Consider the following 15,668-nt stretch of genomic DNA (forward strand, 5'->3'; position numbering starts at 1 on the left):
CACAACTAATTCAGGCCCAATCCTATACTTGCCTAGTGCTGGCACAGAACCCTAGTTCCAGTGCTGGGTGTTGTAAATGTGCCGTAAAGCACATTTATGGCACACAAAGTGTAGGGAGCACCAGTCAGGTGCCAGGCCCACTGCCATCAGGAGGAGGATGCACTGCCAATGGGGGTAAGTAAGACGACCTGGTAGCAGTGCAGCCTCTGGGGGGGGGGCAAGGGTGGGTGGAACAAAGGCAGAACAAAGGCGGGGCAGGGGAAGGAACTGGGGTGGGAGGGGGGTTGGGACTGGCGGAGCCTTGTTTCACCAGATCCTGAACTCCTTGTTGGGGCCAGAAGGCCTGACATGGAGGCTCTCATGTCTGCAATGGCAAAATAGCCGTCACAGTTGCAAGGAGATCCATTGTTGGGTCTTTGCTCGGGAAGGGGATGAAAATCTGCTTCCCCTGAGGAGACTCCCGGTGGCTGCCTGACACCCACTGGATACAGCGGTAGCCATTTTGGTGCCGCTACTCCAGCAGGCACCAGCAAGCATAGGACTTCTAACAGTAGGTGTTTCTGTACATTTACCTCTGTAGAAAGAAAGGGAAAGAGCCTGAATTAGTGTGATAGAAAGAAAAGGAGACAGTCCCACTTAGCTCTTTCTGGCAGAACATTAAAGTGTGGTAGTGTAATTATACCTTAGTGTAATTATACATCTTCACCTAGGCATGCAGGAACAATAGTAGTAATGAGCTGAAAGAGTACAAGTGGTGGGAATGGTGCACAGCTGCGGTTTTCAAACTCTCAGGGAGTTTGAAACCCGCAGTAAGTCTTTGCAGAGGTGGGGAGGAGGCATTGGGGGCAGGGGCAAGACAGCGGTGTGATCCCCAGGATCGTGTTGCTCAGGGGGCTGCAGGGACTGGGGTGCACTCACCAGTCCTTGCAGCAGCGTCCTGTGGGTGTGGGGAGCCCCGCACGAGCACCTGCAGGGCTCTCCAGGTCAGGGAAAATGAAAGCAGAGTGATCACACCCCGCTCCGCTAAACTGGGAGTAGGGCGCAATCGTTCCACTTTCACTTTCCCTAACCTGGGGAGCCCTGTAGGTGCTCGCGTGGGGCTCCCCGCACCCCCAGGACGCTGCTGCAGGAACTGATGAGTGCATCCCAGTTCCTGCAGCCCTGTCAGAAGAGAAAGTGGAGCGATTGCGCCCCACTTCTGGTTTAGTGGAGCGGGGTGCAATCATTTCACTTTCCCTCACCTGGGGAGCCCTGCAGAAGGTTGCGCAGGCTCCCCACACCCCCGGGAGGCTGCAGGAGGCTCCGGTAAGTGCACCCAAGCCCCTGCAGCTCCCTTGAGCGATGCAATTCTGGGGATTGTGCTGCTGCCTCCAGGCTGCCCCCACCCCTTAAGGGGAAAGAGTTCGGGGGCCCTCAGGCTGGGGCGTCGCAACGCCCCAGTCTGAAAACCACTGGTGTACAGGCTTCCCCCCATATCTGCAGATCTAGTGTATGCAGTTTCAATTATCTGCAGTTCCAAAATCCCCTTTGCACAAATTATCTGCTGGTGTTTGCGACCTTCCTGTCACTGTTCCTGGATCTTGCTGGCTCTTTGCTGATTGCAAAATGGAAGCAGGAAGCACTTGTAGGAAGTGAGGCAGTGGGCTGAAAGGAACTACTAAGCTCTTTGAACTCTATAATCAGTGTTGTGTTCTTTTCAGTCATGTCTTACTTACTGTGAGTGCTTCTTGTTTCCATTTTGCAGTCAATTTCACTTATCTGCAGATTTGGTCCACGGGGGCCACCCACACCCTCACGTCCACCCTCTCTGGAGCCAAGGGGACCTCTCCAGAGGGCCTTTTGAACACAGCAGAGGCTGTGCCCATGTCCTCTGCTAGGCTCAGAGTGAAAAATAGAGCAAAACAATTTAGTTTCAAAAAGTTTTTTGCTCTATTCATTTTTTGCTCTATTTTTTTGCTCATTTTTTGCTCTATTCGTCATTCTGAACCTGGCAAAGGCCACAGACGGATACACGTTGTCTCTGTTGGGCTCAGAAGACCCTTCAAAGAGCTCTCCTCAGCTCCAGAGGGTGGGTGGGTGGTGTTCCCGGGTATCAGTGGTTTTGCTTAACTGCGGGGGGGGGGGTTCAGAACAGAACCCCTGCGGATTCTGGGGCATGTCTGTATAAGGTTTATCAGTTGATGGTTGCTTTTGGTTCAGCTGGGTAAATGGCTTTTATAACTATAATTACTAACCTTTTATTAGCATAAACAATTTCCAATAAATGACAGCAATATCAGCATAAAAGCTTACAGTAAACAGAGGAATAAAACAACCAAGGTAGAAACCACTCATTGTTCAAGGCCACTATGCAGGGGAGCAGAAATACATAAAAATGTACCTCTTGGCAACACTGAGAACAAATATCTCGCAACATGAAATGAGCAGCACTCATTTCTCCCATCCAACAAATAACAAACAGTGTCAGTATCCAATCCTTGAAAGTTCTCCAGAAATGGGAGTAGGAATTGATGATGTAGATCAGTATATTGAGTGCCACATGGGTCAAAGACTCAATTAAAGTTAGATCACAAGACTATGACTGGGAACTCTCCAATGACCTATTAAACTTTCCTCTTAGCACATCCGTAGGCATGATATTAAACCTGGCCAACGTAAAGGCTCTACAGATTTGAGTCGAACTTGTGAAAGATAGCTTGAACCCGAATCAGAGGGCCACAAAAACTAAAATACAAAGATATCCAGATAGGGATACCAAACAGCAATCATGAGTGCCTTTTATATTGGCTACTGTAGAAAGCTTCCCTGTATCCTTATTCTGTTTTCTTTCATATGAAATTAAAAGGGATTGTTAATATTCTCTTTATTTCATTTTTAACAGAAGTTGCAGAACTTGAAGTAAATTTACCTTGTAAGTAGAGCATTTATCTTTTTTTGAGGAATGTAATGAACTTATATTGCATGTAGTACATGGCATTCGGATTGAGGCATCATTTGCTAATGCAGTGGTTCCCAAAATTAGAGGCCACTGGAGGCTGCTGCCTGATTTATAAATGCCAAGGGTTGTAGCTATAATTGCCCCCCCCCCAAGTAGCAACTTGTTTAACCCTTGATGCACATGGCCTAATCTGCCTGTCAGGTTTGCAAACCATCAAAAATTGGGTCATGACCCACGGGTGGGTCCCATATTCCCAGTTTGGGAAATGCTGTGCTATTGCGGTACAATGCTTCATGAGCAGAGGTGGATTGTTTTTGTTTTTGTGATAATGAAATAAAAAATTTCTGCATTTCTTCATTTTTGTGTGTAAAAAAAAAAAACTTGAAATCTGCAAAATATGTGAAAAAATAAAACCATTCTGTAGCATCTCTACATGTTTGTGACTGCATCTGCTGATACTATACCACCTATATTACTTATCTGATACACTTTTAAAGCAATCATAGTTTATAATTAAAATGTATAAAAATGCACCCTTGGAATAAAAACACATAACCCTGCTACTTCTAACTTTGAAAAACACAGTAATCTCAGGAAAAAAAACTGTTTTCACTCATCTCTATTCATAAGCAATAATAAGCTTTATGAGAGACTGAATAGAACCAATACTTGAAAAGGTTAGTTTGACAAAAAAGACTTCATCAGTAATAGATTCTGTTTTGTTTAGAAAGAAACTTAATTGACTGGGTCAATTTGTGTTCTGGTCACGATAAGGAAACCGGATTTCTTGACGTGCTAAATGACTGTGGCTTAGATCAGCTAGTCACGGAGCCCACCAGAGGACAGGTGACTCTGGATTTAATATTGTGCAGTACGCAGGACCTGGTTAGAAATGTAAATGTTACTGAGCCATTGGGGAAGAGTGATCATGCTGCAATCCGTTTTGACGTGCACGTTGGGGGAAGAATACCAGGCAAATCTCTAACAAAAACCCTTGACTTCCGACGGGCGGACTTCCCTCAAATGAGGAGGCTGGTTAGAAGGAGGTTGAAAGGGAGGGTAAAAAGAGTCCAATCTCTCCAGAGTGCATGGAGGCTGCTTAAAACAACAGTAATAGAGTCCCAGCAGAGGTGTATACTGCAAAGAAAGAAGGGTTCCACTAAATCCAGGAGGGTGCCCGCATGGCTAACCAGCCAAGTTAGAGAGGCTGTGAAGGGCAAGGAAGCTTCCTTCCGTAAATGGAAGTCTTGCCCTAATGAGGAGAATAAAAAGGAACATAAACTGTGGCAAAAGAAATGTAAGAAGGTGATAGGGGAGGCCAAGAGAGACTATGAGGAACGCATGGCCAGCAACATTAAGGGGAATAATAAAAGCTTCTTCAAATATGTTAGAAGCAGGAAACCCGCCAGAGAAGCGGTTGGCCCTCAGGATGGTGAGGGAGGGAAAGGGGAGATAAAAGGAGACTTAGAGATGGCAAAGAAATTAAATGAGTTCTTTGCATCTGTCTTCACGGCAGAAGACCTCGGGCAGATACCGCTGCCCGAACGGCCCCTCCTGACCGAGGAGTTAAGTCAGATAGAGGTTAAAAGAGATGTTTCAGACCTCATTGATAAATTAAAGATCAATAAGTCACCGGGCCCTGATGGCATCCACCCAAGGGTTATTAAGGAATTGAAGAATGAAGTTGCAGATCTCTTGACTAAGGTATGCAACTTGTCCCTCAAAACGGCCACGGTGCCAGAAGATTGGAGGATAGCAAATGTCACGCCTATTTTTAAAAAGGGAAAGAGGGGGGACCCGGGAAACTATAGGCCGGTCAGCCTAACATCCATACCGGGTAAGATGGTGGAATGCCTCATCAAAGATAGGATCTCAAAACACATAGACGAACAGGCCTTGCTGAGGGAGAGTCAGCATGGCTTCTGTAAGGGTAAGTCTTGCCTCACGAACCTTATAGAATTCTTTGAAAAGGTCAACAGGCATGTGGATGCGGGAGAACCCGTGGACATTATATATCTGGACTTTCAGAAGGCGTTTGACACGGTCCCTCACCAAAGGCTACTGAAAAAACTCCACAGTCAGGGAATTAGAGGACAGGTCCTCTCGTGGATTGAGAACTGGTTGGAGGCCAGGAAGCAGAGAGTGGGTGTCAATGGGCAATTTTCACAATGGAGAGAGGTGAAAAACGGTGTGCCCCAAGGATCTGTCCTGGGACTGGTGCTTTTCAACCTCTTCATAAATGACCTGGAGACAGGGTTGAGCAGTGAAGTGGCTAAGTTTGCAGACGACACCAAACTTTTCCGAGTGGTAAAGACCAGAAGTGATTGTGAGGAGCTCCAGAAGGATCTCTCCAGACTGGCAGAATGGGCAGCAAAATGGCAGATGCGCTTCAATGTCAGTAAGTGTAAAGTCATGCACATTGGGGCAAAAAATCAAAACTTTAGATATAGGCTGATGGGTTCTGAGCTGTCTGTGACAGATCAGGAGAGAGATCTTGGGGTGGTGGTGGACAGGTCGATGAAAGTATCGACCCAATGTGCGGCGGCAGTGAAGAAGGCCAATTCTATGCTTGGGATCATTAGGAAGGGTATTGAGAACAAAACGGCTAGTATTATAATGCCGTTGTACAAATCTATGGTAAGGCCACACCTGGAGTATTGTGTCCAGTTCTGGTCGCCGCATCTCAAAAAAGACATAGTGGAAATGGAAAAGGTGCAAAAGAGAGCGACTAAGATGATTACAGGGCTGGGGCACCTTCCTTATGGGTCTCTTTAGCCTAGAGAAGAGACGCTTGAGGGGGGACATGATTGAGACATACAAAATTATGCAGGGAATGGACAGAGTGGATAGGGAGATTCTCTTTACACTCTCACATAATACCAGAACCAGGGGACATCCACTAAAATTGAGTGTTGGGCGGGTTAGGACAGACAAAAGAAAATATTTCTTTACTCAACATGTGGTCGGTCTGTGGAACTCCTTGCCACAGGATGTGGTGCTGGCGTCTAGCCTAGACGCCTTTAAAAGGATTGGACGAGTTTCTGGAGGAAAAATCCATTATGGGGTACAAGCCATGATGTGTATGCGCAACCTCCTGATTTTAGAAATGGGTTATGTCAGAATGCCAGATGCAAGGGAGGGCACCAGGATGAGGTCTCTTGTTATCTGGTGTGCTCCCTGGGGCATTTGGTGGGCCGCTGTGAGATACAGGAAGCTGGACTAGATGGGCCTATGGCCTGATCCAGTGGGGCTGTTCTTATGTTCTTAACTGTATTTCAGTTAATTTTCTTATATTTTATTTATTTCAGGTACATGTGAAGTGAACTTTCCTGATCCAAATAAACTTCATTACTTTCACCTAACAGTAAACCCAGGTAATATTTTAAGATGTATATCTTGAAAACTATGATATTAACTTTAAGTGAGCCTAGTATTTATATAAGCATGCACATACCCTTCTTTCAGAATTGAATTTCTCTTACTAAATAGTATTTTACAGACTTAAAGTAAACCATTCATTTGGTAAACCAAATGAGTAAACCAAACCATTTGGTGTAGGAATGTACAGCTATCTATACCGTGCATTTTGCCAACAGAAGCTGTGTAGTCTGACTAGTGCTATGCCAATGAAAACTATGTATTCTGGTTGGCACAGGGCAAATCACTTGCTACCAGAACATGCTTCAGGACAGGAAACAACGTGCAAGGCAGTCTAGACGCTTCCTTAGAAAGAAGCCTATAGTTTCCAAGAATAGGTCACAATCTGGCTCATCCTTCTGGGAGTAGCTTCTCCAGTTATCTTCCACTGCTGCCATATAAGTGGAGTGATGGCAGCAGCGGTCGTTACATAGCAGGTTCCAACTTAATGCACTACTGTGATTGCTATTTAATGCACTATTGTGATACAGCACTGTGACCCCATCTACATTAGAATATTGTTATAATTGCCTCCTATAATGCTGATTCACACAGCACTCTGTTTTCAGGAACATATCCCCAGTGTCATAGGAGGTATTACATAGGAGGTTTTAGCATATAGTGTTGCCATATGGGTTCTGAGTTAGATAGAATCCATAATTTCAGATGGTACTCTATTAACTCAATAAATGTTCAATTTGTTTGAAAAAATTTTATGTAACTTGAACATTTGCTATCCTATCAACTTAGTTGCTTTATCTGAATAGTGCTTTTATTTAATCTATTACATTCTGCAATAGCGCTTTCATCTAAAGAATCTAAAAAAAAGTATTTTTTCACCAGTAGTGATAAATAGGGATACCTGCTAATTGGGTAAGAGGCACTTTTTCAAGTGGGTGCTCCTTTTTTTAGCAGGGGGAGAGTAACTGGCCCACCTCACCCCAGCAGTGTCTGTTCTAGTGGTTGTCTGCTGATATTCATTTGCATCTTTTTAGATTGTGAGCCCTTTTGGGACAGGGAGCCATTTAGTTATTTGATTTTTCTCTGTAAACCGCTTTGTGAACTTTTGTTGAAAAGTGGTATATAAATACAGTTAATAATAATAATACTTGTTATCATATAGATGTAGCCACTGGATCAGGGGAATCAAACATAAGGAAAGTCAGCAGAAGCTTTTTACCCAGATTGCATGATAATTGGGCTCTTCCAGCACTGCTGAAAGAACAGCCTGCATGATAATTGGGCCTCTTCCATAGCCTGAAAATATGACAGAAGACAAAATATGCATATCTTGATCATATGTAGCTAATGAGTTCCTAGGTGAGAAAAAAGTGCTTATTTCTGGTCATCACTTGCTTAATGATATCATTTCCTTCTTAATAACATCAGTTTCGAATCTAAGCAGGCACAACGAATACTGTTTGACCCACTGTATGAATTGAGTTTGACATCTCTGTACTCTTACAGTGGTTCCCAAACTCTTTAACACCAGGACCCAATTTTTAAAATGACACTCTATTGGGACCCACCTGGGATTTACCAGACTCTTAAAAAAGGAGATCTAGAAAGAAATATTTTATTTATAAGTAATCATAACCAGAAAAAAGACTGTCAAACTTTATCTCTCTACTTAAACATGCTTGCAAACTGTAGAAGCTCAGCTACTTGCCAGGCAGTTAGCAGCTATCTTGAATACTGCAGGAGCTGAGCTCTTTGCAGTGTGATTAGCAGTTCCCATTTCTGATTTTTCAATGGCCTCAAGGCTTGAGGAAATTATCTGACTACACTTTGGCAACCCACCAAAAATCAGGTTGCAACCCACCAGTGGGTCCTAACCCACAGTTTGGGAACCACTGCTCTATGGCATTGTTAAAGATCAGAAATATCAATGACATTTGTTTATCACAAAAATCTTGATTTAGATTTTGTTTGGATCCTTTTTTCTCTGTACATTGGTTAAATACAGAAAATAGAAACAGAATAGATTTGAAGAAATTTTAGATGAACCTCTTTCTGAAGAGCAGTGGGGGAAGGGCAAACAGGAGGTGCTTTGCAATCGCTGTTTCAAGATTCCATGCCTTGGGGAAACCTTTGGAGGGCTGCGCTGGGCTCCCCACACTTCCTGCAGCCTCCAGCAGCGTTCCTGAATCCAAGAGTGAAAGCACCCCCCCCTTAGGGACACCATCCTGGGGATCGCTTCCCTGCCTCCCCTCTTTCCCTGCCCTTAAAGGGATGGGGGAATCATGACCCACCAGTTTGAGAACCACTGCTGTAGACCATAAAGATATATGACTAGAACCCTGTGATGCAAATTTGGATGATAGTTGTGGATTAGCCATTTGATCTCTCAGGTTCCTGGTCTTCAATTTCCACTTTCTCCAAAATTTCCTTGGCTATCTATTCCCATTCTGCCAAGAGCATGTGATCCTACTTACATCTAGGCCACATCATGTGTGAGGAGTTCCTCTTTCTTAATTTTCTGCCTCTTAGTCTTGCTTTCATTCTTTTCAGTCCAGGACTCCTCTAGACTTTGCAGTATTCTCCCCGAATTTTTCCTCCTCATTCCCCAGCTGCTACCAATAACATACAGGTGACCTGGCTCAAAGGCACAATGTTAAGTGTTCTGCTGGCACAACTCATTTTCTCACCTGGTAGATGCATTGTTTGTCAGCATTTTACTTCTATCATGTTCTCCAATGTCAAGACATGGTCTGTGGAACTCCTTGCCACAGGAAGTAGTGATGGCCTCTTGCCTAGATGCCTTTAAGAGGGAACTGGACAAATTTCATCGTGGGTTACAAATCATGATCGGTATGTGCAAGCTCCTGATTAGAGAGGTAGGCTACCTCAGAATGCCAGATGCAGGGGAAGGCACCAGGATGCAGGTTGTGTTGTTGTCTTGTCTTGAAACATTTGGTGGGCCACTGTGAGATACAGAAAGCTGGACTAGATGGGCCTTTGGCCTGATCCATCTGGGCTCTTCTTATGTTCTTATTTTCTTACAAACATTCTGTGAATTCCAGCAGTTCAGCCTCTGGAACAGCAGAGGGAGGCAACAGGCAGTTCATCATCTGTCAGATAAGAGCTGAATTAGTTACTTGTACATATTTTCTTTATATGCACCATGCTAACTTTTTTTCCATTCAGTTTTTTAAACACTGACTATAGTTGGCAAGTAGTTGGGCCTTATTATATAGGGCAAAATAAACAAGCATGACAGGGACCTGTGACACAGAGTTGTGTGATTATTCTGTTGCATATCTGCCACAATTCCCTGGCACTTGACAGATAGTTCTAGGGAATATTTTAGGGTGGATAGAGTTAGGTCTCATCTTAAACATAAGGCGTTTGAGAATAATGTATAGTCAAAATTATCCTTAAGTTCAAAAAATATGTACTGTCTCTTTAAAAACTAAAATCATGCCACATAAGAAACAGGGGGACTGAGGGAGCCACAGATTCATTCTCCCATCTCACACTTGCTCTGGGGCATATACTCAGTAAATGGAATGGCAGGTGGAATCACCTGCACTATTTAAACTGTTTTTTCTCTCTTTTTTTGCTGAGCGCATATACTTGAATTCACACAAATAAAATGCACATACAGGTCCAGCCTATTTATACATGGATTTTTTATACACGGATTTGACTCAACACGAATGGCCCCTGCAAATGAGAAGGAATATGCTGATCCCTGGAGAAGGGGAAAAATGCACCCCTTTAAAATCAGTTTTAAAAACTGAACAGGCCTTTAACAACAGCTTCCTTAATGGGGGGGGGGCAGCTGGCTGACAATCCATCAATCCTTCTCTCTCCAGTGGCCCCTCCCTTCCCCCTGAGCACGTGAAAGAAAGGCGATCATTTTGCATTAGTGAAGGAAGGGACTGAGTGTAAGCTCTCAGCTCTTTGTAAGCTCTTAGAGGACAACTGATTGATGGATTGTGTTCTTAATTACTCTGGCTTAACATCACAAAGGTCAGCAAGGCTGTTTTTAAATCAAAGAAACTTTGTTTTTTAAATTGATTTGCTATAGTGTGTTTTTTGCCATCCACTTGAGTGCTTGGAACGGAATGCACGCGAATAATTAGTCTCAACCTGTACAGTGTGAGCTAACTATACTTAGTTCAACTGAGGCAATGGCCATGTCTGATAGGCTGCAAGACTGCTCCTACTTGAACTTGAGTGTGTGACTTGGAATACCGCTACTATGTATTGCAGCAAAAAATAGTAGTAGCAAAGTTTACTGATCCCATTACTGATCTCGGTAATGAAAAAACCCTGATAATCTTTCAGGGGATCCCAGAATTCTGCAGAACAATTTGAAAAAAGTTAGTAGTAGATCATTGCTTCTTAATATAGGTATTAAGAAATTGTCATTTATTTGAGAGAGATCAGTAGAGCTGCATGAGATCAACATGATCAACATGCTGATTGCCCCCCCCACTGTAATGCTGAAATGCAAGCTGTCCTTGCTCTGTAAGATGAATAGCAATTTTGTGTATATGTCTAAGACTGCAGTTCTATCAACACTTACCTGGGAGTAAGCCCAACTAATTATAAGGAGACTTACTTCTGAGTAGATATGCATAGGCTTGGGCTCTGAGATCCTAAAAATAGTCAATGCAGCTTGTCTGTGTTGATCTTCCAGATTTTTTTCTCTAGAACTCACATTTCTTGGATATACCTTCTTAAGAATGACTAAATCAGTGGAAATTCTTCATACTCTCAGCCTTGCCTTTCTCTCTGCAACCCCAAAGAAAAGCTAAGGCGTCCTTTAAAAGTACTGTGTGCTTCTACAAAACCCCTTATTTGGATATCAGTTGGATAACCCAAAATTAACAGTGTCCTCATAGTGCATGTGGTGTAAGTAAGCCTGAAATGCTGCAGAAATCAGATAAATTTATCTTGGCAGCCAAACTGAACATGACTGGAACAGACTCATGTTGTAAATTCTGGTCTGCTGTAAAAGCCCCACATAAAGCACACTTTAAACCCTTACCCCAGCGTATACTTTATCTACCTTTACTGAACCTGGTATTGAGGAAATCTTGATAAACCTGTAACTGCTGTACTCCAATGTTTTTTCTCTTAGTGAGGATCTCTGACTGGAAGTAACCCTCATTGGAGACAAATAGCTGAGGTATAGAAGTTTGGAGACAAAACTTTGAGCAGCGTGGGGTTAACTCCTGCCTCCAGCCTGCCCATTCTGTGTTTTCAATGTCCCATCTAGTCCAATTAATATAAATACAATAGAACCCAAGTTTGTTTGGCTTCCCATACCCTGCAAGACATTTGGTCTAGATGAAGCTAAGGATCAAAAACTTTTACCATCTTTTTAGGGGGGAAAAAGCAACAAAGCGTCTCTGACATGCTGCACTTTCTATGCTGTTGAACCTGTTCTTTAAACATCTGTGTTTAATTTAACAGATGAAGGTTATTATCAAAATGGAATATTTCAGTTTGAAATCGAGGTTCCTGATGCATATAATATGGTGGTAAGTAGTTAAAACTGTTTACCTATTGCATTTTGTGTATACTAGGCTTCAAAGAGCAATCGGTTGTTATACTTGATCTATAGCCATGTTGTACTTGTTTATACTCATGTTTTCCTGTTTGTATTGGCGGGTGGATTCAGTTTATGTGTTGGAAAACAAATGTTAATGCAAAAAACAATGTCCTTGAATTGAGTCCTGCTTGAATCAAGTCCAGTCTTGCAGATGTCAAGACAAACTCATACTGTATGGAGTGCACTTCATCAAGCATTCCTTGGAAAAAATTGTTACCTGCAAGTAAATAAGCTACCATTCTAAATTTAGTTGTGAAAATAATTTAATACATTAGATCTGCACAATAGAGAACATATAAATGCAGCTGTCATTGCATTTTTTCTGGTACTCCTGAGTACAACTTGTTATGCACAAACATTAATTTTAATAGAAAAACAAGTTATTATTTTACAGCTCTTTGTGATGAGAAAGTAGACTTCATTTAGAAAATTGCAACATACATGAAGGCAGTTTAAGATTGAATATGTAGGTATGGTTAGGAGGACAGTGAAGTAATTATTTGGGATAGTTCGGTAATTGATCTTGGCTCTATGGAAAGCATTTTTATATTATCTGGAAAGATGTTACTGAATTCTTAGTTACCCATATCTTCCAGTTTTACCTTACAAATAACATTGTTTTTGAGACACTGAAATTCATTTGTTTAAACTTATGGAGCATATGCAATAAAGATTCCTGATGTTAAAAGGGTTAAAAATCTACCCCATAGTAAGATGGGTTGGATTTTTGTCTATATTGTTTCCACCCAGACACCATGAAGGTGAGAGGTGCAATCTTGAATGAGAGGTGGAATCTTTGATTGTACCTGATTTGTTCCAGTATGACTTGGATCCATTCTTATTTTAAAAGTTTTCATTGCTTTGTATTGCAGATCTCAAACAAACGTGTAGCCATATAACCTTTGAACTAATCTGATTCTTCCTATAACAACTACTCATCTTTGTAAGAAGAGACTTGTATTTTGCATGAGAACAACACATATTGTATGGTATTCTTTCTTGTTAGGGAGAGACACATTTTCTGATGCTAGATCAACTTAGATGGAATCTGCCTGGAATAAATGGAGAAAAAAATTGGGCTGACTTTTCAAGTTCATCCCCTCACCACTGTTCCTAGTTCTCGTTTCCTGTAACTATTTATATTTTATTGTGCGCTATGGACTGTTCAGTTCAATCTCTGTTAACATGTTCTAAACACGGTGGGCAGGCAGGCTTTAAATCCAGAGACATTAAATATGTTTGCTACCCCCCACTTCAACCACATCTCTGTCCTGAGTATCCTCTTAGAGACAAATGGCAGTGACATGTTTGCAGATGGTTTCTTAATGAATACCATCAAATCAAAGAGTGCCAAATATGTAGATGATGTTCACCTTGAACAGTGTCTGTGGGGGTGTGGGGTCTTTAGAAAACCATGGTAGTATTGTAGCTGCAATTCATAAAGGATTTTCTGTTAATACCTTAGAGGACAAAGAATTCTCTCGTATGTTCTCCCACAGGAATGGCTGGCATCAAGGTTGCAATGATTGTGAAGAGTGGGTTCATGGAAATAAGCCATATTTCTTTCCAAGCCATATTGGATTCAGTTTCACTTATTGACAGCTTCCTCTAGTCAGAGGCAAAGATAGCCTGATCTTATGCCAGGGCTGTGCTGGCAGCTGGTGTGCTACCCCTGCAAAGGTTGTTGCAAGAGTGCAATAAGGCACTTCACTACTAGGGAGCACACAGTGCCAGCAGAGGAGCCAGTGCCAGTTGGTGCTGGGCCTTGGTACCAGAAGGACACAGATGAGTGCCTGACAGTGAATATCTCCGCTGAGTGGCAGGGAGGCTTTTTGGGATGGGGGAAGACAGAGAGGGGGCAGAACTGGGCAGAGGGAAGGAGGGTGGGCCAGTGGGTAGAGGGGGACCCAGGAGGGTGCTGCTGAATCCCATCCCCCGTCTGGAGCCGAGGCACCTGACACAGGTCTCCTTGGTCTTGTGCCAGCTCAAGGGCTGGTGCAGATCTGAGTAGACCCATCTGGGCCAGCTACGTTCTACACAGGGTACGGGAGACCTGAAGCACTTTCCCCCATAGGATACAGCTCCACAGGATACAGCAGTGGCTGTTTTGGTGCCATTGTACCACTGGGCACGGGGAGGGATAGGATTGGGCCCATAGAGGGCCCATAAAGTTCTATACTTTGTGGTGAAGATTACACTGAATCTTATTTGTTCAAATTCTCAGAAAGTCAATTTAGGGAAAGAACACTTGAAGAAAGATTTTTAAAGAGTTTGCGGAACAACTTGAATCTGATTGCAAGCACTTTGAGATCAAAAGATCAACATTGGAATTCGGCAGACCATGGCATTTATCTTCTCATTTGTGGCTCTATTTTGTCCCATTCAGTTTTTTGTCAATTCAGAGGAGCATTCAATTTATCTACCTCAGTGAAATACTTTACAAACAACATCTTGAGTTTCCTCAGTTCATAGTAGCATGCTCTTGGCTACAGCTTACACTACTTTGATCATTTTATATCTTCATTTGTATTTGGCGTTTGCCCAGTCTCAAGGGCTCAGAAGGTTAAATACTACTCCCCCTCCCCCCATTTTCATTAAAAGGAAGGCAGTTGGAAATATAATGGTGATTAATATACCAGTATATTTCAGCTGCCTTTTTTGATGGACTTGAAGGCGGCATTTAATACAGATGAAGAGACATTACTTTTCTTCCTGATCTTTAGGGCATTCCAACCAGACAGCTCCCCTTCTGATAAGAGACCCAGCCATATATCATACTGCAATATCATAACTGTCACGGATCCTTGATGGAGCATGCAGCTGGCCTATAGATGGTCTGGTAAGCTCTGTTTTTAATATATTGCACTTCTTCATGTTTTATTTTATAACCCAAAGGATATAAAATAACAGTGGAAGACTTTTTAAGATGTGAAATATATTAAACCAGCACTTAGCTGATCACCTATTGGTTAACTCCATAATTGGCATCTCTTTTAGGAGCCTGAGCCTCCTGAAGCAAAAGTGCACACAAGGTTCTGACTGTCAGGATTATAAAGAAATGTTAATTACTCTTATAAGTTTTCAGTTATAAATACATGCATTGAGTATTAACTTTATTTATATAGTGCCATTGGCGTGCATGGCACACTGCCCCACGGGGCTCACAGCCGAACTACCACAGACACTCGCCTATAAGTCATTCTCACAGATAAGACGAGGGCAGGTTTTCAGTCAAAAATCAAGGGATGTTCCATGACCCTCAGATGAGTCGGGGGGGGGGGGAACTTGGGGAATGGTGCTTGTGAGGAGGAGCTGCAGCTTGCCCTGGAGCCTGATTGAAAGGGGGGGGGGGAAAGAGTCTGAGTCTGGTCACTGTTTTTGAAGACCCTAAAAAGGGAAAGAGGGGGGACCCGGGAAACTATAGGCCGGTCAGCCTAACATCCATACCGGGTAAGATGGTGGAATGCCTCATCAAAGATAGGATCTCAAAACACATAGACGAACAGGCCTTGCTGAGGGAGAGTCAGCATGGCTTCTGTAAGGGTAAGTCTTGCCTCACAAACCTTATAGAATTCTTTGAAAAGGTCAACAGGCATGTGGATGCGGGAGAACCCGTGGACATTATATATCTGGACTTTCAGAAGGCGTTTGACACGGTCCCTCACCAAAGGCTACTGAAAAAACTCCACAGTCAGGGAATTAGAGGACAGGTCCTCTCCTGGATTGAGAACTGGTTGGAGGCCAGGA

The 15,668-nt window shown here is 43.0% G+C and overlaps 1 protein-coding gene across 1 annotated transcript in view; it reads left to right on the top strand.

Annotated features, from left to right (window-relative positions):
- UBE2F (ubiquitin conjugating enzyme E2 F (putative)) overlaps positions 1-15,668 on the top strand; it is a 39,912-nt gene that overhangs the window by 6,135 nt on the left and 18,109 nt on the right. The window contains exons 3-5 of the mRNA XM_066636943.1: positions 2,882-2,911; positions 6,247-6,312; positions 11,783-11,850. Coding sequence (XP_066493040.1) covers positions 2,882-2,911; positions 6,247-6,312; positions 11,783-11,850 — 164 coding nt within the window. The remainder of the gene's footprint in view (positions 1-2,881; positions 2,912-6,246; positions 6,313-11,782; positions 11,851-15,668) is intronic.

The sequence above is a fragment of the Tiliqua scincoides genome, chromosome 1 (assembly GCF_035046505.1).
Source record: "Tiliqua scincoides isolate rTilSci1 chromosome 1, rTilSci1.hap2, whole genome shotgun sequence".
Lineage (NCBI taxonomy): Eukaryota > Metazoa > Chordata > Lepidosauria > Squamata > Scincidae > Tiliqua > Tiliqua scincoides.